This window comes from Amblyomma maculatum, chromosome 10, assembly GCF_055883805.1.
Source record: "Amblyomma maculatum isolate TAMU_Amacu chromosome 10, ASM5588380v1, whole genome shotgun sequence".
Lineage (NCBI taxonomy): Eukaryota > Metazoa > Arthropoda > Arachnida > Ixodida > Ixodidae > Amblyomma > Amblyomma maculatum.
This window is the reverse complement of record NC_139353.1, coordinates 67,885,041-67,905,748: the sequence shown is the minus strand read 5'-3', so window position 1 is coordinate 67,905,748 and position 20,708 is coordinate 67,885,041. Positions and strand designations below refer to the sequence as shown.

The 20,708-nt window shown below is 48.4% G+C and overlaps 1 protein-coding gene and 1 pseudogene across 1 annotated transcript; one reads left to right on the top strand and one right to left on the bottom strand.

The window, feature by feature from the left end:
• The first annotated feature begins 514 nt into the window (after positions 1 to 514).
• LOC146176740 (protein roadkill pseudogene) lies at positions 515 to 1,672 on the top strand (annotated as a pseudogene).
• Positions 1,673 to 14,147: 12,475 nt separating this feature from the next.
• LOC146176739 (uncharacterized) lies at positions 14,148 to 20,262 on the bottom strand. Its single transcript, XM_084581374.1, has 2 exons — positions 19,429 to 20,262; positions 14,148 to 14,402 (listed from the first exon to the last, which is right to left on the bottom strand). Exons 1-2 carry the CDS (start codon positions 20,260 to 20,262, stop codon positions 14,148 to 14,150), a joined length of 1,089 nt encoding a protein of 362 aa, XP_084437500.1.
• Positions 20,263 to 20,708: the final 446 nt, after the last annotated feature.

The following is a 20,708-nucleotide window of genomic DNA, read 5'->3' as shown; positions in this document are numbered from 1 at the left end:
TCTCTCTTTTCGAAAACATGACTCTGCACTGTCAGCGGCAAGTAGTCTCGCCCGAATGACGGTGAGACCCTGCAGATAACAGTTATGACTATCATTCTGGCCTCTTTCCATTAGCGCGCCTTAAAAGCGGAAATTTTCGGAGGACAATCCAAAACGTACAGAGGCATGGCCGTTGACGTTCCGGGTTGATCTGATCTAGTTCCGTCGTCGCTACTAAAATCTGAAGAGCTGAAGTCATCAGAACAATCACTGCTTCTATCGGCATCCAAAAACGAGCCTTAAGAGGCGTCGATATCCGAGAAACTCCAAATTTTTGCTTCATATTTTTTCATTCAATAACTTTTATGATCTTAAACCTTTTGTTTTTTTTAGTTGTCAATTACTTTATTACACTAATTCAGTTTGTGTAGGACATTTGGCAGTCCACACTGAACCCTGGCCAATCCCCCTTCGTGGGTATGTGCCAAATATCAAGGAAGAAGAAGAAGAAGAAGGTGCTGTGGGCAGTGACACAATGGGACAATCACTTTCACGCCCGGATGCACAGCTGCGATCATCCAAGTTGGGCGACGTAAGGCAACCGCCGCTGGTTAGAGGAGGCGATGACGCCACACTCACTGAAGAGCGGGCCTGTCTCACTAACCAGAAGGCTGTCAAATTATCTTTCCTGTGGACGATCACGAACTTCAGTCTCTGCCGTGAAGACACCGGTCAAGCGCTGGTAAGCTCAACATTCACTGCAGGAGAGAGGGAGAATGTTTCCTGGCTCCTCAAGCTGTATCCAAGGGGATGCAACGAAGCCTGCCGAGACTTCCTGAGTCTTTTTTTGGTGTCTTGCAACAGCGAGCCGGCGTGTGCGAAAGCGACATTTTCCATTATCGACGCCAAAAAGCAGGAAGTGAACTCGATTGAAGTGAGCCCTCATATTTTCCCGATGAAAGGCGCCACATGGGGCTTCACAAAGTTCATCAGCAGAACATTACTGAAGCTTGACGATGGCGGACTTCTTGCCGATGACACCCTGACGCTCAAGTGCGTTTTAAGCGCGCTGGAGAGTTCCATCAACGCCCCTTGGCCGACTAATCCATCACCTGAGGTTCCAGAGTGCAGCCTAACGGAGGACCTGGGCTGGCTTCTGGACAGCGGCCGCGATAGCGACGTGACGGTACAAGTGGACGGAGGCAAGTTTAACGTGCACAGGAACATCCTGGCGGCACGATCTCCCGTATTCCGTGCCATGTTCGAGCACTCAATGCTGGAGCAAGCACTCGGAGAGGTGGTAGTGACGGACATCGATTACGATGTCTTTGCCGCTCTACTCCGGTACATGTATACGGGCCTTACACCTGACAGCATGGAGAATCCTTGGCGTCTTTTCGCGGCCGCCGACAAGTACCAACTGGAGCGGCTTAAGGTTACCTGTGAGTTGGAGCTGCTGTCGCGGCTAACAGTGGCGACCGCTGGGGACACTCTGTTGTTGGCCGACTCGCACAGCGCCCGCGAACTTCGTACGGGCACCCTTGAGTTCATCTGTGCACACTTCCATGACGTCATACGAACGGCCGGCTGGAAGGCCGTACGCCAGCACCGTGGGGACCTTGTGGAAGAGGTGCTTGGGGCCCTGGTGATGCAGCATGCCGAGCCGCCTGTAAAGCGAAGGCGGTACTTATAAGAGCAACTCTGACGGCACACCAGCCCGCCGTGGTCACGACCTTGATGAGGCTACGCTCCTTCGAAGGATTTCATAATTTTACCATTTCATGGGACTAAAATTACATTAACGAATGACTGCCCGACAAAGAAGGAACAATATATGAGATTTTGGGTGATCGCGAGTTTTTTTCGGGCTAAATCACGCTTTTCTTTTTCTGAGTGTGGGGAGACTAAATGCCATTCCTCGCACTAGTGCATATGTAATATAAACATTAAAGGAGCAGCAGCTCTTTTTACATTATTGCGGTGTCAGCTTTGAGCCGGTTTATACCTACTTTCAATATAAATCATCACGTAAAATTTGTCCGTTCCTACATATTTGTGCGCGAATCGTTTCTCTATTGCTGAAACATAGTGCACTTCTAGCAACGATCGAAATATTTTTTGATATAGTTTAAAAACATGGCGCAGCAAACGACTGATGAACGAAGCTGGTTACGCAGCATTACGGGACGCGATGATTTTACTGAGTGTGTCTGTAAAAAGGAAAGGAAAAGCTAAAACGCTTCTTAAAGCACCAACAGGGGTTCTGGGTTGCATTTATGAGAGTTTTATTTTTATTCACCGAGAGATAACTGGATTGATTACTCATCGAACCCTTAAAAACGACCATCAACAAAGTTTTCACAGAGAGAGGTGTTCATGAAACATTTTTTTTCTCAGGGAATATTTCCAAATATGGAAAGGGTTATACGTCTATAAAAATGCCTACAGAAGATCGCAGTTTCTTTGGGGTCGCGGCAGCACTTTCGCTAGGTGCCACGGTTTGATTTTGAAGCTGCAGAGAGTATAGAAAAAATCTGGAGGGCGCTTTGGACCACTGAAGTGCGATGAGGCGAAAGCCATTATAGCTCGGTGGATCGCAGTCCCCCTTATGGCACTTCTATCTCCTCTTCTTTCACTCCCACCTTCCTTTCTTCCAGTACGGTGCGGCACATGTTGTGTCCGCAGAGAATTGTGACATATACTGCGCCTTTTCTGTACTGAAAATCAATTTCAAACGCCGCTGATGCGTGTTGTACTAACGCCTAGTAGACATCTGGGGAAGGTTGGCTGATACTAGCTCTGATGTTGTTGTGGCTGTAAGAAGAAGAAAATGCTGCACAGGCCTGCTACTGGCTCTGTAGCCGAGCCACCTCCGCTGCCTCGTGCTCTGCCCTGATGGGGCTGGTGCAAGTGGGTCACCGCTGCTTGCGGCGGGGGCTGGCCTGGCATCAAATTTTTATCTGTTGTAGGCCGTCATTGCACACGCCACCGCTGGTGGTGGACGACGGCTGTTGTTGTGGCGCGCGTCTTTCTTTCCCTCTTTCTTTTCTTTCTTCTCGATATTCTCTTCTGTCTGCACGAGGCAGCGGAGGTGGCTCAGCTACAGAGCCATTAGCAGGCCCGTGCATTTTCTTTTCCTTCTTCCTACAGCCACAACAACAACAGACAGAAGAGAAAAATAGAGAAGAAAAGGATGAGAGAAAAACAGACGCGCGACGCAGTAACAGCCGTCGTCCACCACCGAAGCGGTGGCGGGTGCAATGACGGCCTAAAAAAGATAAAAAGTCTGTGGCAGGCAAGCCTCCGCCGCAAGCGGCGGTGACCTACCTGTCCCAGCCCCATCAGGGGAAAGCCCGACTAGCCCTGATGGGGCGGGGACAGGTAGGGCACCGCCACTTGCGGCGGGGGCTAGCCTGCCACTGATTTTCATATGTTGTAGGCTGTCATTGCACCCGCCACCGCTTCGGTGGTGGTGGACGGTGGCTGTTGTTGCGGCGCGCGTCTTTCTGTCCCTCTTCTTTTTTCTTTGTCTAATTTCTCTTCTGGCTGCACAAGGCAGCGGAGGTGTTGTTGTTGTTGTTGTGGCCTTAGGAAGAAGGAAACGAAAATGCACGGGCCCGGTACTGGCTCTGTAGCTGAGCTACCTCCGCTGCCTCGTGCAGATAGAAGAGAATATAGAGAAGAAAGAAAAGGAAGTGAGCTACAGAGCCTGTGCGCTTCAGTCGCAACAATAACTGCCGGTTGTGTAGTGCGGCATTCGATGTAGCGGCGAACGAAAGGCGTCGCATGGACGCCTGGATCAGACGCCCGGCGGGGTCTGCTTTGTACGACGCGTTGCTCAATTACCGGCGCGCCCTAGAATGCTTATTCCAGCTAAACCGCGTTATCCTCGCAACTCAAATTTCACGCAGAAATAGCATTTTGTAGTTAGTTTTATTATTACTAAATTTGTTCGGGGTACTTACCCGATTAGATCAGAACAAGTCAGATGTTCCAATTGTATGCGGCGGCGGCGATACTAGACGAGCCTTTGTCCCAGCGTTAGCACTGGCATCGCCGCCGCCGTTTGTAAAAAGGCACCACTGCTGCGGCATTGCACTTCGAAAATGGCAATTGTGGTGTTTGTGATTTTAAAGTCCTATTTTGCTAATGTGTTTAAGCGCCGAATGCGTTTAATGGATTTATCTCTAGTTTTCTTTTGCGGCTCTTGGAAGTTTTCAGCATAATAAATTGGGTCATTTATGTACAGCAATTCTGTTTTTGTGGTGTCTCGCTGACAGACTCATCTTCCCGTCGTCAGAAAGTCGAGGTGCATCAGATATGGCTTCTGAATTTGAGCTAATACAACTCTGAAATGTGAAATGTGTTTCACATTTCACAGTACATGTCAAATTTATTTCGGTCGTGAGCAGGTCGGGAAATGCGCAGCAGCCTTATACAAATTGAATTCCACAATGCTGCTTTGGAGCCCAAGACTTCCAAAATTAACATTTACCGATGCTGGAACATTAAAACACTATAAAGCCTGCTCTGTGCATGAAATCTATAACCTAATATTCCGAGCCATTGCTGCCCTCTCTTAATCAAAATATCGAGTCAGAAAGGACGTGTCATTGCCAGGCCACAGAAGGCCTAAATCACGCGCCCGAAAACGTGCCCGCACGCCAGGTTTCTTTGCTTCGGCATTGGCCCTTTCGCCTTTGGGCCTCTGCATTTTAACGCGATAGCGTTAAGGCCCCCGTGCCGCAGAAAAGCCGGTGTCGTCGTCGGTGGCCGCCGCGTCGTCCGACGTTGGCCGTGAGCGAAGAATCCCACAAGCAATAATAAATAAAAACGAGTAGAAAAAATCGCCGACCTGAGGAATCTCTTTTTCTTTATCGAACGTGGGCCCCCGGGTTCCATACGAGCACGCTAACCACTCCGCCACGCAAGACAGATGGTTTGAAATGGACAAAGGCGCGTCTATTGATTGCGGCGTTGTTTCAGAAATGTCCCTTAGAGAAGTGTATTGTGGCGTATAATAACAATTTGAGCATGCAAATAAAAGAATTCCAGAACACGCAGTTAAGCGAGTGGCAAATAACTTTTCCGCTGCACTTTCTTCTCGCTTGGCGTGCACGTAGCGCCATCATGCGTGTGGCACACGGAATAAGATAGACAGGGCATGGCCTCCGAGATCTTCATCGCGCCGGCTCAGATCGGCAACGATGTTACCGACGAACTACGACTGCAACTTGAGGCCCGCGCGTTTCAACAAGGCGGCTGACAGTGCTTCTACGTCCCGGAAGGATTAATAAATAAAAATGAGAATAGCAAAAAGCGCGACAAGCAAATAAGTAGACGGTGCGAACGGTGCGCGATAACGCTTTCGCATTCCATTCTTAAAGGCGAAGCTTAAGCGTCCTCCAATTTTTGATGTCGTGCCCTCCACAGAGTCTATTTGTACTTCCTCCTTTCCTTTAGCCTACCCAGCTGGCTTGGCAGTTGGGGCCGGCACTGTAGGCTTCTTGGATGTAAGCGGAGGAAACGCACTTGCCGCTGCGTCCGAGTAGGAATGGCGCACCGGGCACGTCACCGTCGGGTGGTCATCACTGCAGCGTCGGCAGGGCCTTGATGACCGTGGATACCACAGCGTCCACAAAAAGGTGCTGAACACTGCGCCCGAAAGTGATCCGAGGAGCCACATTGCCGGCAAACACGCTGCATACCTTTATAGTCAAAAGTTACGCGATGCCCAGAGACGCGTAGATAGTTGGGTACTGGTGACGACGCAGACATCTCCATCCACACATACCGCGTCCCAGTGAGCACACCCTTACGGGAGCCCATCTGGCCCACAGTGACGGACAGGACTTTACCATAGTGGCTCAGGACCTGGACGAGCGCTTCGTTTGAAACGTGAGACAACACGAAAAGGCAGGCCACGGTGGTAACTTGAGGCCCAACAGGTATGATTGGTATACGTTCGCTCCCGATGACGAGGCAGCCGGCGTCAACGATTAAAGACTTGGATGCCATGCTCCTCCCTGTAACTTGAAAAGACTGGGCGCCAATATGCTGGGTGCAATAAACTTCGGGTAAACCCACTATCCAGGCAGCCGCGTCGACGGCGGTCTCGGTGCTGGTCCCCGCAGGGACGACTATGTCGAAGACCAAAGTCTTCGAAGGATTCCACGGCGTGAAAGCGTCATGCTGACGAAATCACGGGATGCCCCTAACGTGAAACACCGAGGGACGTCCGCCACTTCTGCGACGTCTAAGCAAATGATATGGAGCCACCGAAAAGAGGCAAGTAGAAAAATGTGTCATACCCATTTCGTAATTACTTTCATATCGCGCTGATGCGCCTAACGTGAAACACGGAGGGACGTCCGCCACTTCTGCGCCCTCTAATCAACTCCAATTGCTATTGATGTCTAGCCACCGAAAAGAGGCAAGTGGAAAAATGTGTCACCTATTCCGTTATTACTTGATATCGCGCTACATATGCGTACGAGAACGCTTTCATACCCCTTTCCGGGCATAATGTTAGGACAACGCTCCAACGAACCCATCAACAAGCCCTTACCGCCTGGATGCCATAGAGCAAAACACAGTTTAATGCTTCAGCCTATTGAAAAATGTGTTCTGTATACTCATCAACATTTCCTTTCTGTAGTGCAATATACTACCAGAGAGTTGCGTTTGTGTCACTACTCGCAGCTGTTATCAGCCATCATGTATTGGTTACTAAGATGTGCTTTATGGATATCTGAGATATTGGCAATAAAATATCTGTACCAATGGAGAGAAATCTGTAAAAATTGGAGGGCCTCTTATACGTCTGTCAAGACTAGAATAGCAAAAGCCTAGCCTTTCTCTCAAATCCTTTGTTTCTCATCATTTGCCTCGTAACGGCTTTCATTGCAGTGCTTCATATAATTATTGTCCTCCCCTGATGGGGCAGGGACAGGTAGGTCACCGCCGCTTACGGCCGGGGCTCGCCTGCCACCGAATTTTTATCTGTTGTAGGCCGTCATTGCACCCGCCACCGCTTCGGTGGTGGACGACGGCTGTTGAGGCGCGCATGTTTCTCTCCTCCCCCCGCTGGGGTGGTGCAGTGGTAAGACGCCCGACTACTGTGCCAGAGTACCCGGGTTCGAACCCGACCTCGGCGTCTGCGTTTCGATGGGGGCGAAACGAAGAGGCGTCCGTGTGCTGTGCGATGTCAGCGCACGTTAAACATCCCCAGGTGGTCGAAATTACTCCGTAGCCCTCCATTACGGCTCCTCTTTCTCTCTTTGCACTTTCACTCCCACCTTCCTTCCTCCCCTTACGGCGCGGTTGAGGTGTCCACAGAACACAAGTGAGACAGTTACCGCGCCTTTCCCTTCCTATAAATAACTCAGTTTTTTTGGGCAGCGGAGGTGGGCTCAGCAACAGAGCCAGTAGCAGGCCCGGGCGCGTATTTAGGTTTGCTCGGTACGGTGGCTCCGCAAGGGACAAAGCAACAGAAGAGACGAAGAAAACGGGCTGTTCCGACTAGCATCTACCGCCCCCAGGAGCCGAGCAGCCTAGCGATTAGCGGCGCATGCTTTTTCAATGGGCGTCACGTTGGACGCGGTACCTACGGACAATTCAGTGCCAACTTAGTGAAACGAGTCTTCCTCTATACTACTACTACTACTACTACTACTGCTAATAATAATAATAATAATAATAATAATAATAATAATAATAATAATAATAATAATAATAATAATAATAATATTAATAATAATAATATTAATATTAATAATAATAATAATAATAATAATAATAATAATATTAATAATAATAATAATAATAATAATAATAATAATGATAATAATAATAATAATAATAATAATAATAATGGTAGTAATAGTAGTAGTAGTAGTAGTATAGGCTTTCTCAAGCTAGTGCCGCGTCCAACATGACGCCCATTGAAAAAGCATGCGCCGCTAATCGCTAGGCTGCTCGGCTCCTGGGGGCGGTAGATGCTAGTCGGAACAGCCCGCTTTCTTCGTCTCTTCTGTCGTTTTGTCCCTTGCGGAGCCACCGTACCGAGCAAACCCAAATACGCGGCCCGGCATATTCTTTTCCTTCTTCCTACAGCCACAACAACAACAATAATTATTGTTGTTTCACAAGAAAGAAACGGCGCAGTATGTCACACACTCTCCCGCTAGTGTGTTGACGCTACACGATAACTCCTGTCGCGTGGCGTTCCATGGCGCGCGTTCAAATGCGGAATTGTAGATGGCAGGAAAGCTAGACAAGAACACATCTTGCGGAATATGACAGGCCCCGCCGGGGTGGTGCAGTGGTAAGACGCCCAACTACTGTCCGGAGTTCCCGGGCTCGAACCCGACCACGGCGGCTGCGTTTCGATGGAGGCGGAACGAAATGGCGTCCGTGTGCTGTGCGATGTCAGCGCACGTTAAAGATCCCCAGGTGGTCGAAATTACTCCTCCACTACGGTCCCCCTTCCTTGATTTTTACTTTCACTCCCACCTTCATCCCTTCCCTTACGGCGCGGTTCAGGTGTCCACAGAGCAAGTGTGACAGATACTTCGCCTTTCCCTTCCTGTGAACCAATTATTACTATTATTATTATTGATTATTATTACTATTATTATTATTATATGACAGATCTCGCGAACTCTCGTGTACAGGATTGCGCTCCATGAGCCTACAAAGGATTTTGCCTCGAGACAGAAAGGCGTCCGTGTGCTGTGCATTGTCAGCTCATGTTAAACATCCCCAGGTGGTCGAAATTACTCCGTAGCCATCTAGCCGTAGCCGTAGCAACAAATATTGCTGATATTGCTCTGAGCTTTAGGCAACCCCATCCAAAAGAAACGACTAGCAGTGAAAAGTTGCTTACAGCTGTTGATGACAAGGCAGCACATCAGCCTATTGTTGCAAGCATATTTTTTTTGTCCCTCTGTTCCTTTCAGGGAAAACGTAATTTCGTTGTTCATTCCTAGGGACGCTGACAGAGAGAGAGTGAAAAAAACTTTATTTGTCAGCGATTGGTATTTGCCTCGGGCTGCATTCCGCTGCTCCAGGTGGCCGGCAGTCCAAGTCTGCCAGCGACTTCATGCGCTCTTGCCGAGGCCCGGGACTGTACGTCTGGGTCCTGGCTGCCGAGAACAGCTCCCCAGCGTTCCAGCGAGGGAGATGGTACTAGATCTGCCGCAAAGCGGATCCTCCGCGCAGTCCCAAATTTTATGGTCTAAGGTGGCAGGCTCGCCGCACAGATGGCACTACGGATTTACTATATCAGGAAAGATCTTAGCGTACGTGCAAGGGGGGGGGGGGCTGCGACCGCGTTTGCAGCCGCCACGTGGTAGCCTGATCTCGGCTGAGCGAAGCGTGCAGAGGAAGCAGGCTCGCCCTGAGCTCTTTGTAGTAAGTGGTAATGGCCTGGTAGGTATCCAGAGTCTCACTCCGTCAGGCACCCGCGTCAGAGATCTCACCAGCTCTTCTGACAAAACCTCGAGCATACTGGTGAGCGTCCTCGTTCCCCGGGACGCCTGAATGAGCCGGGACCCATACGAGATCCACTACGTTTCTATCTTTTGGCAACACACTAAGAATTTTGAATGCAGTGGCTGGTGGTGGTGGTAAGAACATTTATTACCTATACAAGGGCCTGGAGGTATGCTCGGATCGGCCCATATGGGACCGGTCCTTACAAGCACTAGGTGGAGGTCCCTAATTTGGGACCCCAGTGGCGGTTGCCGCCGCCCGGGCGCGCCCGACTAAGGCTTGTCGGGCCTGTAAGTCGTGGAAGCCGAGCAGGATCGCCTCCCAGTCCTCCCAGGTTGGGTTGGGGATGGGGGGAACAGCCGGATTAGAGGGGCAGGCCCACACCATGTGATAGATGTCAGAAGACACTGCTCCACAGTGTGGGCAGATGCCAATTCTGATAGGAGATACGACACCTGGCGATGTTGCCAAGGGCAGTTTTGGAATAACTGAGAATAGTGCTGGTTCCGTTTTGAACAATTCCTAGGGCTATTGCGGCCTCTTCTGCCTCTTCTACTCGGCCCGTGACCACCGTAGCTGCTACCCTGCGGGAGATGCTCACCGCGCTCACAGGGAAAGCCTCCTTTCGTTTAATGTTATATTTTGCCACATCGACATAGACGGCACTATCATCCCCTTGATACTTTTTGCCTAGCGTCTTCGCCCTGGCCCTCCTCCGACGTTCGTGGCGATCCGCGTGCATGTTCTTTGGGAGTGGTTTGACCCTAATACGTTCACGCATCTCTACTGGAAAGATCACCTGGCTTGAAGGGTCCTCGCCCCTTATGCCTAAGCTTCTCAGGATACACAGCCCCGCCTCAGTTTGCCTGAGCCGTTGCTCTTGCGATGTCAATTGAGCTCTTCAATGAATGAGCTCTTCGAGAGTGTTTGGACCCCTGTTGATAGAAGTCTCGCGGTGGACGTGTTTCTGGGGAGATCGAGAGCCGCTTTGTATGCCTGCCTTATCAGGCAATTCAATTTTTCACTATCGGCCTTTTTGAGGTCCAGGTAGGGGGTTGCATATACGAGCCGACTGAGGACAAAAGCCTGAACGAGCCGATATGCATCGCGCTCTCCCATACCTTGTCGCCTAGTCTCCACGTGCTTAATAAGCCGTATGGTCTGTTTGATCAAAGTCGACAACCTTTCCAGCATTACTTTGTTGCACCTGTTAGAGTGCATAAACATCCCAAGCACCCGTATCGTTTCTACCTCCAGTATTTCGTTTCCCTGGATTTCTAGCTGTATCTGGTTCGGCTTTGTTTTACAAATCCTTCCGTTGTTACGGATCACCAACAGCTCTGACTTCTGTGGGGAGCATTCCAGTCCTGCCCAAAGGGCGTGGGCGTCTACGACGTCTGCCGCCTCTTGTAGGGCTTCCTCGATTTGCCCGTCTGATTCCTGAGTAGTCCAAATCGTGACGTCGTCAGCGTATAGGGTGTGTCTAATGCCGTGTATAGCGCCAAGCTTTTTAGGGAGCGTGATCAGCGCAGCTTTGTATAGAAAAGGGGATGCCACAGACCCCTGCGGCGTGTCCCTGTTTCCCAGCGGTATGCGTTCCGACTTGAGTTCCCCTATGGTAAGCTTCGCAGTTATGTTGGACAAAAAATCTCTTATATAGTCGTAGGTGTGTCTCCCTAGGTTTAGTTCCGAGAGGTTGGACCGTATAGCCTCGTGGGAGACGTTATCAAACGCTTTCTTTAAGTCCAACTCCAGGATGGCCCGAGTGTATGAATTCTCTAGAGAGTTGAAGCATCACGTCCTGCGTGGACAGATGCGGCCTAAATCCGATCATTGTGTGCGGCATGAGGCGATGGGTTTCTACGTAGTTCTGCAAACGCGTGAGAAACATGTGCTCCGTGAGCTTACCCAGGCACGACGTAAGGGAAATAGGTCGAAGGTTTTCGATGTTGAGCTTTTTGCCGGGTTTCGGTATAAAAGTGACTCTTGCATGTTTCCATGCCAGCGGAAGATTACCCCCCTTCCAGCACTTGTTCATATATTCTGTTAAAGCCTGGACCGAATCGTCATCCAGATTTCTAAGGAATTTGTTAGTTATTCCGTCCGGCCCGGCCGCCGAGGTCGTCCGGAGTTTCTCCATCGCAGCTATCACCTCCGTGGTGACGATATCCGCTTATAGCGCCTCATTCTCCGCCCCAATATATCAATGGGGTGTCTTCCCATCTAGTGTCGTGTTGAGGTATTTACCCTTCAAGTCCTCTAGTAGTTCGCCCGTCCCATCGTACTGATGTACTACCTGGTTCAAGGGCGTCCGAGCCGCGGACTTTGTCGGGTCTAGAAGGTGCCGCAACAGAAGGCATGATTTCTTATTTCCCAGTTGCCCATTTAACCCGTCACATATCTGCCCCCACTGTTGCCCGTTGAGTTCATTGGCGTGATCTTCAATCTCCCTTTCCAATTTGGAAATGCGGAGTCTGAGCTTCCTATTGTGCTTGGTCGACTTCCACCTGGCCAAAAGAGACGCGTGCGCCTCCCACATGTGCATGAGCCGTATATCTGCCGCGGGGTGTTCTTCGGTGGTGTCCACCTCTCCGGTGGCCCGCTCAGCGTCTTGCTTAAGATCGCGTATCCAGGCATCCAAATCGGAAATTGCACCGCCTGTCCGCGCTTCCCTCATTTTTCGGAATCTATCCCAGTCGGTTATTCTTGCCGGAGGCGTTTTGCGTTTGTGCTGCGCCGTGTAAAAGGTAACTGAGACCACATAGTGGTCGCTGCCCAATGGTACTCCCGTATTTAGCCAATCAGCCCTCCAAACATTCCTCGTCATTGTGAGGTCAGGGCTCGTGTCTTTACTAAGGCTATCGCCTATACGGGGCGGTTGTTGTGTGTCGTTCAAGATTGTTAGACCTCGGTCTTGAATGATTTCCCATAGTTTCGTTCCTTTCGTGTCGCCTTTGAGATATCCCCACGCTGGATGACGCGCGGTAAAGTCGCCAAGCTTTGCCACTCGCCTGAAGAGGTCCAGGACACCCGCGCTCTTGTCCTTAGGAGAACTGTATACATTAAGTATGTATAAGTTTTGTTCCCCCTTTTTCTTGGGTACCACTTCTACTAAGGTGTAATCTGCCTTAGCTTCATCTGTCTGATGCTGGATCGTTGTGATATTCCTATGAACTAGAATTGCGGTGAGCAAATCGCGCTTCTCCGCCACGCCTAACTGATGATGTGCCTTATAGTCGGTTGGTGAAAGTAATACCCTATTCTCCTGAAGTGATATTATATCGGGCTTCGCCTCGACATTTTGGATGTGAAGGTGCAGGTGTACCCTTTTCCTTCCGAACCCCCTGTAGTTCCAATGCCACACTGTGATTTTTTCCGCGTTTATTGATGCGCACCATTTTGAATTCCTAATTTCTGACATATGAGCTGCGTGAGCTCATCGAATCTTCCGTCCATGTACACAATTAACTGCTCCATTTCGGTCTCTAGGGCGGTGATCCTAGCCTCCATTCGATTTTCGAGGGTGGTGATCCTAGCATCCTGAGAATCCATGCGCTCCTTCAGCTGCGTTGAGGCCTGACCTAGCCTTAAATGTGGACCTGCCCTCCACTGAGGGTACCTGCCTCCTCTTCGGCTCGTTCTGGTTAACATCCTCCTTGTTCTCGGGAGAAGCGTGCCTTTTGAGCGTGTTCGCCGTGTCGGTATCTATTGCGTTTTGGTTTTGCGTTTCACCAGCAGCTGCACCCGTGGAATTACTATGCGTTCCCATCGGGTGGGCTGCGTTCTTGATCGGATCTGGTATAACTGCTGGCGCGCATGCCACCGCTTTCTCGCTCGCTTTTTGTTTTGCCTTGCTGCGTTCCTTAATCTGGGACTGTAGATTAGTATGGTATTAGATATCTCCGCCACCTGTTTACGAGGGCCTCTATTTTCTGGTCCTGTTTCCACCAGACGGACTTTCGTCCAACGGATGGGCTTCTCCCCCGGCTGGAACAACTCTTCCTCCAAGTCTTGCGGTTCTCTGACGAAGAGCGTCCACGATCGTTAACCAGGGGAGGGAAGGAGGATGAACGGCCCTTGTACCCGTTCTGTTGTTGGTGATGGTTCCGGGATCTGGCCCTGCCTCGCTCTTCTGTTCGGCTATCCGTTCCTTGCTTGCCGGTGTCGGCGCTGCTGCCATACGTGCGCCTAATAAAGCGGTACTTGCAGTTTCTGCTACCAGTATTGTGGCCCCCAGTGTATATGATGCACTTAGGGGTACATGTAGGCTGGGCTTCTTCCGGCGGCGGTGAATGCTCTGCGCCACAACGACGACATAGATTACGGCGAGGAAGCGGGCACACATCTTTCCTATGCCCCGTCTTCCGACAATTATAGCATGCCTCCACATGGTCGTGGAATGGAAAATGTCGAAGGTCACGCACCAGGTAAAGAATGCACTTGGGTAGCTCCGTTCCTGCTACAGTGACAATTATGCGTCTTGATTTGCCCAGCCGGCGTCCGCCGACCACATTGAGGTTGGGGTTGCGTTTCCGGAACTCGGCATAAATCTCCTCGTCCGTTTCATAGCTGTAAGCATTAAAGACGATTCCTCGCCTTGAGTCGTCTGGTGGTGGAACGTACGCGTTCATCTCGTACGCTTTTTCTCCGACGCTGAAGCTCTTAAGCGCTGCCTAGGTTCGGGCACGCGTCTCGTCCGGCGTGCTTACGATGAAGGTGTTGTTCTCCGGGTGGATCCGCAGGTGGTCGTTTTCGGCCGCCACAGGTCCCGGAATCTTCTGTGCAGTGCAAACCGCGTGCAGTACCTGAGGCACGCCAAAATCCGTGAGCTTGACTGGGCAGCGGGGACGGAACACAATCTTGTACTCCCCAGCTGGCAGCCGTGGTATAGGGCCGCTGAACTTCTTACCACATTCACTGTTCAGTCCCTTTCAGTAAATGTACTGAAAGAGGAACTCTGCATCCAGTTAAAGGTCAGGCTGTCTCTTGGTTGACAGTTGCTAATAACATGCCACAGCTGCTCGGTACCTTGGCTGGGGTTGTCAATGATGGTACCTGAGACGTCGAGCAATTTCTGTAATATGCATAGCAACCACTGTAGTAAAAAAAAACTGCATCACTATAGCTGATGCATGCACCTTATATAAATGGGCATAATGTCATCGCCTATTCTTATAAGTGCCGGACCTCTTGCTATTGGTGTTGTTCTGTCCCCGCCTTTCATTTCTTCCATACTATCGGTCCACCACTTTTTTGTTGCTCCGAGCGTGATCATTTAATTTTATTGTCCAAACATTTTTATCGCTTATGAATGAATTCGCCTATACACAGCGATCCGAACCGGCGCGATGAAGATCTCGGAGGCCATGCCCTGTATATCATATTCGTTCGCCACACGCATGATGGCGCTACGTGCACGCCAGCGGAAAAGTGAATCTACGCTCTCTCACGTTTGCCGAGGTGGAGCGCGTAGGCGATCCTGCCTTGTTCATTAGTCGTCGAGCCGGAGCATTCGGAGCCCCGAGGCGGTACGGCTTTCACGACGCGAATTTTACAATAGACTTGAAATTTATTTCTTTCGTGAGCAGGTCGGGAAATGCGCAGCAGCCTTATATTTTGAATTCCACAATGCCGCAGTGGAGCCCAAGACTTCCAAAATTACCATTTACCGATGCTGGAACAATTAAACACTATAAAGCTTGCTCTGTGCACGAAATCTATAACCCAATATTCCGAGCCATTGCCGCCCTCTCTTAATCAAAATATGGAGTCCAAACGGACGAGGCATCGCCAGCCCACAGAAAGCGTAAATCACGGGCCCGAAAACGCCCCCGCACGTCAGGTTTCTTTGTTTATGACTTGCTTTCTGATTTCGGCATTTGCCCTTTTGCCTTTGGGCCGCTGCTTTTCTTTTATTTTTGTCTTTTCTTCTGCGTTTGTTTATTATACATTTTATTTTTGTTTATTTTCTGCACCCTCTGATGACACAAGGTGTGCAATTCGTAGACAGTAAAACATTGTGTTATGATTCTTGAGAACAAGATAAGATCCTGTGATGAAGATTGTCAAAATGCGCTAGATGCAAAAAAAAAAATTGCATATTATCTAGGTTTTTCGTTTTCATTTTTATTTGGTCCCCAAAGTTTTAAAACATAGACTGCTCAATTCAATTGCCCACATTCTGCTATTTTGGTGTTATACCAAGCCTTGCTGTACAAAACGCTTATTTACAAAAAAAAAAAAAAAAGAGAGGTACACGCAGGAGAGGTACACGCAGGTACACGCAGAAGAATGCGGCACTCAGGCTTTCGCCGTTCACTACTTTGGTCGCTGAAGTCCCTCGTAATTTCTTCTTGACGTTTGCAGACAGCCGTGGAGAAAATCGTGTCTGACCATGTTTAATTGAGCTTTCGCTCTGCAAACTAGCTTACCTCTATCAGTCTAACGTGGCTTAGCCACACAGCATAACCACGAATAACCAGGCTTTAGCTTGCATAACTGGCTTTGTCAAGCTAAGTAGCGACCTTTTTTAATACGAAAGCCGTCTTACGCTCATGGAACGAAGTCTCTTGCGCGAGAGATGTGCGCGAGATCTGTCATATTCTCAGAAATTCCACGAGATGTGTTCTTGCCTAGCGTTCCTGCCATCTGCAATCCCACACTTCAACAAGTAAACTACTGTATATTTTTCTATAGTGTATATATTTTCTTTTATTTTTACCTTCCCTTTACTTTCTCCGAATCGTTCACCCTTTTGATTTCCTCTACCCCTTCCTCGCTATCCCTTCAGGAGGAGGAGGAGGAAAAAACTTTATTAAACGAGCGAGTTTGGACCCTTCAAGGGTCCAGGGACACCGCAGGGCCCTCACATTACGTGCATGCGTCCAGGTCACGTAGGGACATGGCACTGGCACCCCGGTCCACACAGCGAAGTTGTATGTCCAGGTCCTGCGACGTAAGGAGGTTCCGCCGCCCAAGTTCAGGTGCTTCAGATATCAGATAGCAGATGACGGGGCTGGCAAACGCCTTTTCCTTCCTTTTGTATATATAATAAAATAACCACTACAACAACAACAACAACACGCGCGAAGGAACGCCACGCGGCAGGAGAGATGGTGTACCGCCCAAAATCGCTTGCCGGAGAATGTGACTGATGCCGCACCCTTTTTTTTTCCCTCTAAACTAGGTAATTATTATTATATGTAGCAATGAAACGAACCCCGATAAGAGGAAAACGCCGGATGGGAGGCAAGTGATAGGAGAGGAAGGGTAGGCTTTCGCCATTTTTCTTTTAAAAGACATCTGAAAGACCTATTATTTTTTTTTCGACGTTGTTGATGTGATAGGCTGATAAGCTCACTTCAAAGTCATCCCTTATGGCTTACTTGAGTTGCAGCTTTAATCATGAAGGTTTAGATCCAATTCACTACCTTCAAATGCTAGCAACCTAATAATAATAAAGATACCCCCAGATTTTCAGTTCTCTACAACATTCTTCTTCCAATGGTTCAAACAAACTTTCAAGTAATGAATCCCGCTAATAAATCTAGAATGTAAGCATTTGATACTTTGGCACATAACATGGCAGTCGAATTTTTCTCGTGCTTGAAGATAGCACCAGTAGCTAAGGCTCAATTTCAGAAAGCTACTTACCTTAATGAGGACGCCTTAAGAGTCCTGCAACCTCATTCGTTCAATTTTAAACAAGCCCTGCAAAGGAGCGCCTAAACATACGTACTTTACAAATACATATAAGAATTGCGTGCGTCTGTATTATGAAATCTTCACTGAGCTAACGAGACTTTTCAAATTTGTACCTTAAAATCGCATTGTTGCCCTAAAGTAAAAGGTCAATGGCCCCAAATATATCTCACTGTCGTCTAGCCCGAAAAATGATTAGCTGTTTGACGGCCTGCGCTTTCAACCAGTAATCTGTAGGTATACCCTACTGAAAAACCTGTATGAGGTAATAACCACATTTTCTCACACAATCTCACTCAATTCGCGTAAGGTCTCAACAAATGGCATATAATTGCATAAGATCACAGTTTCTGGTACATTATCATAAATTATGCAAAATAGTTTATGATAATGATGTCCACCGTATGAGAGTCTATGCGATTGGTGAGATTTTGTGACGTTATTGCCCGGTAGGACTTTCGGTTTTTCAGGTAAAGAGTTTGCAATCCACTGCTCCAATAATCTCAACTTATTGCTGGATCGTAAAGTTTGCAACGGACGGTAGAGGAGAGACGCTGTCCCTCAAAGCCTGCTCAGGATGAACTGAACCGAACTATTGTATACGGGGCTCTGTTCAATTTAAAAGCCATACGTCACGAAAACGTTATATGAGTAGATGATATGATCCACACATAAATGTGCAAATTTGCTGCTTGGTCAAAACCTTCTTGGAGCTCCAATTTGTTTTTTTTTTGTTTTTTTGGAATTGACGCATCGTATCCTTGATATTTACCGATTACGACACGAAGTATATTATCACGAACCTTTGTCGTTTTCAACATGCTGCCAGCATGCAGCCTTATAACGATGCTTGTAGCGCATGGACCGACCTTGTCTTCTTTGTATCTTTACTCTCCAGTATTGCAAAACGCATCTTTATAACTTTCTTCGCAGAGCGGGAAGAGCCGAGATAAGTCTTCATTGATCACAGGCGAGCGCAGCGGTTTCCGTGTTATTCAGAAATTTTGCAGTATCGGCTCGCATAATTATTGGCATGTCTCCGCGCCTACTTCAGTCTGAGCACTGCGGAATGCAAAGAACATTCATAATTCGATTATCAACGAGACAGATTTCTCCTTTCGATGCTACCGTGTTGCTTTATTTTTTTGTGAGAGCAAGTCAGACTACTAAACAGTTCCTTTCAGCACAAAGCTATAGCCTCTTTCATCCTCGCCTAGGGCATTGTCACTAGCACGTGACAATATTTATTGTCGTATTGTCATAGGGAGCGAATGCGGTGAAAAAACCGTTACAGAAAGAATAGCCCGAAATCGTTTCCCGGCCCACACACGTCGAAGAAAAAATACGAAAATTAATTATGACCATGTAATTATTGCTTTTTGAAAATGTATTATGTGTGTATATTATTACACCATCACCGAGACGACCGAGGTCACCCGTCAAAGGTAACAGAGTGTCATTGCCTAAAGTTAATTTTTAAACATAGTCGCGCTTGCCTGATTTTATTTTGCTACGTCATCATTTGTTATCCACGCAGTACATGTGGCAAGATCCTTAGGTTCAACTTTTGAGAGCTGCATCAGACTAGCATACAAAGGCAAGTTGCAGGTAGCGGCAAATTTGCGACATAACAAGAGCTTGAAATATTTCCCTTTGTGTATAGAATCCTGAACTTCCCTTGAAAAAAGATTTCATGAAACCAGGGCTCAATTCAAAGCAGGAGGGATTAAACTCGTCGCCTGTGGATACCCGTGAAAATAATGCTACTTTTCTTGGCGCAAATGCATAAGTCAATAAAAGTTTCAAGCGAATCAGCCATCCCTCCTTTGCATTTATAATCGGTTAGTAAACTGTTTTCGACAAATTGATTCCGAAAGAGAGAGAACTCGTTATTAAAAAGCAGATAAATTAGCCTACGTGTAGGATTCGCCAACATGCAAATCCAAGTTGGAAAGGGAATTGCGGAGAAAAAGGCGGAATGAGGGAGATGCAGAAAATAACAGCCATAAAAATTAGTCCTTGATAGACGTAAGTTATCTATAGTCTGAAAAAAAAATAGAATAGATCAGCAGTAAATTGTATCACAGAGGTTTTTAGCCGCCCTCGCTTGCGTCTGCCATTGAAACACAAAGGCAATTTTACTCCACACAGTGCTGACATGCGTTAGTTCTCGTAATAAAAAATACAACTACACGCAACCAAAGCTCAACGGTGGCTCCTAAAGAACACCAACTGAAGCGTCATAACCCACACCAGTACACAATCTACGTTTACCAATTCAGCACCGAGGTTCGGGTCTGCGCCGTTCATTCCGAAGCAAGTGCTGCGTATTCTGCGCAGTTCGTTGTCACACAGTGCGCGCATTCCGCTTCCATCACACACACAGTCCAGCAGCCTATGCGTTGCTTCCATTCTCAACAATATGTGGACACTATTGCGGCACCGGGTCGAGCAGTTCCGCGTGACACCATCGAGCAGATCCTGGCAGAAATGCTTGTAGTAGTTCCAAGCCACTGAGCACACAGGATCTGAAATACAGTCGTTGGCTAGCTGCGTGCACAGTGGCTTCAAAGAAGATAGCGACGTGGCATAAGGTGAGGTAGACGAGTACGAGACCAGTGTCTGAAGCTGAAAGCCGTTTGTTGCATTGACGGTGTTCAGTGCTGATGGACATGGATTCTGCCACCAACAAGGTGCCAGCCGCGCGTGAAGCACTTGGCAGAAATCGTCCTTTGCGCATTTGCACCCAATGTACGCGTAGCCTTCTTCAGTGCTGGCCAGGGAGACAAGAGACTGGCGACAGTAGTTGGAGCAGTGGCCTGGCGATCGGCCGGCAAGCTCTCCGCTGCAGTCAAGACGATGGCCGTGGAACGCCATGCCGCAAATGAGCCGGCGGGTGCAAAACTGCTTGGCTTCTTCGCAAGTCAAGCGCTGACCAGAGAATGCCGAGACGGCACTGACAACGCCATCGTGACTGCTTCTCTTGCCTTGGCTGCTACTTGTATGCACTACCCCGAAGAGGTAGGAGAACATCAGGTAGTAATATATGGGGTCTGATTTAAACGATGTTCTATAATGTTCCGTCATTTCGCTTTGTGATGAACAAGTGATATCTTTAATGCTACAGTAGGTGCCTATTCGTGTGCCCACTGGCTGCTTTTTCACTAACTAAGCGTCAAGAACTAGATTCGTGTGTCAGCTAAACTATTCAGACACTCACAGACACGTACCAAGCAGCTCGCGTATGTTTCGAAAGCTCTAGTACGAATTAAATGCTGAAAAACTATGCTGTATTCATCGCGTATATAGAGTAACAAGAGCTCGTTAACAACGTTTAGTGAGCAGATGCCTTCTCTGTAAAGATCTTGGCAGCTGAGTACCCTAGACTGACCGAATACATACACAAGGAACAGCTCAGGCTGATCTTGAGAAGCGCACTATAGCTTTGCTCAGGATACGTAAGATGGCTGTACAAGGCAAACTGAAAATGAGAATTCTCTCAGAATTAATTTAGAGGCCTTGCGGATCACAGA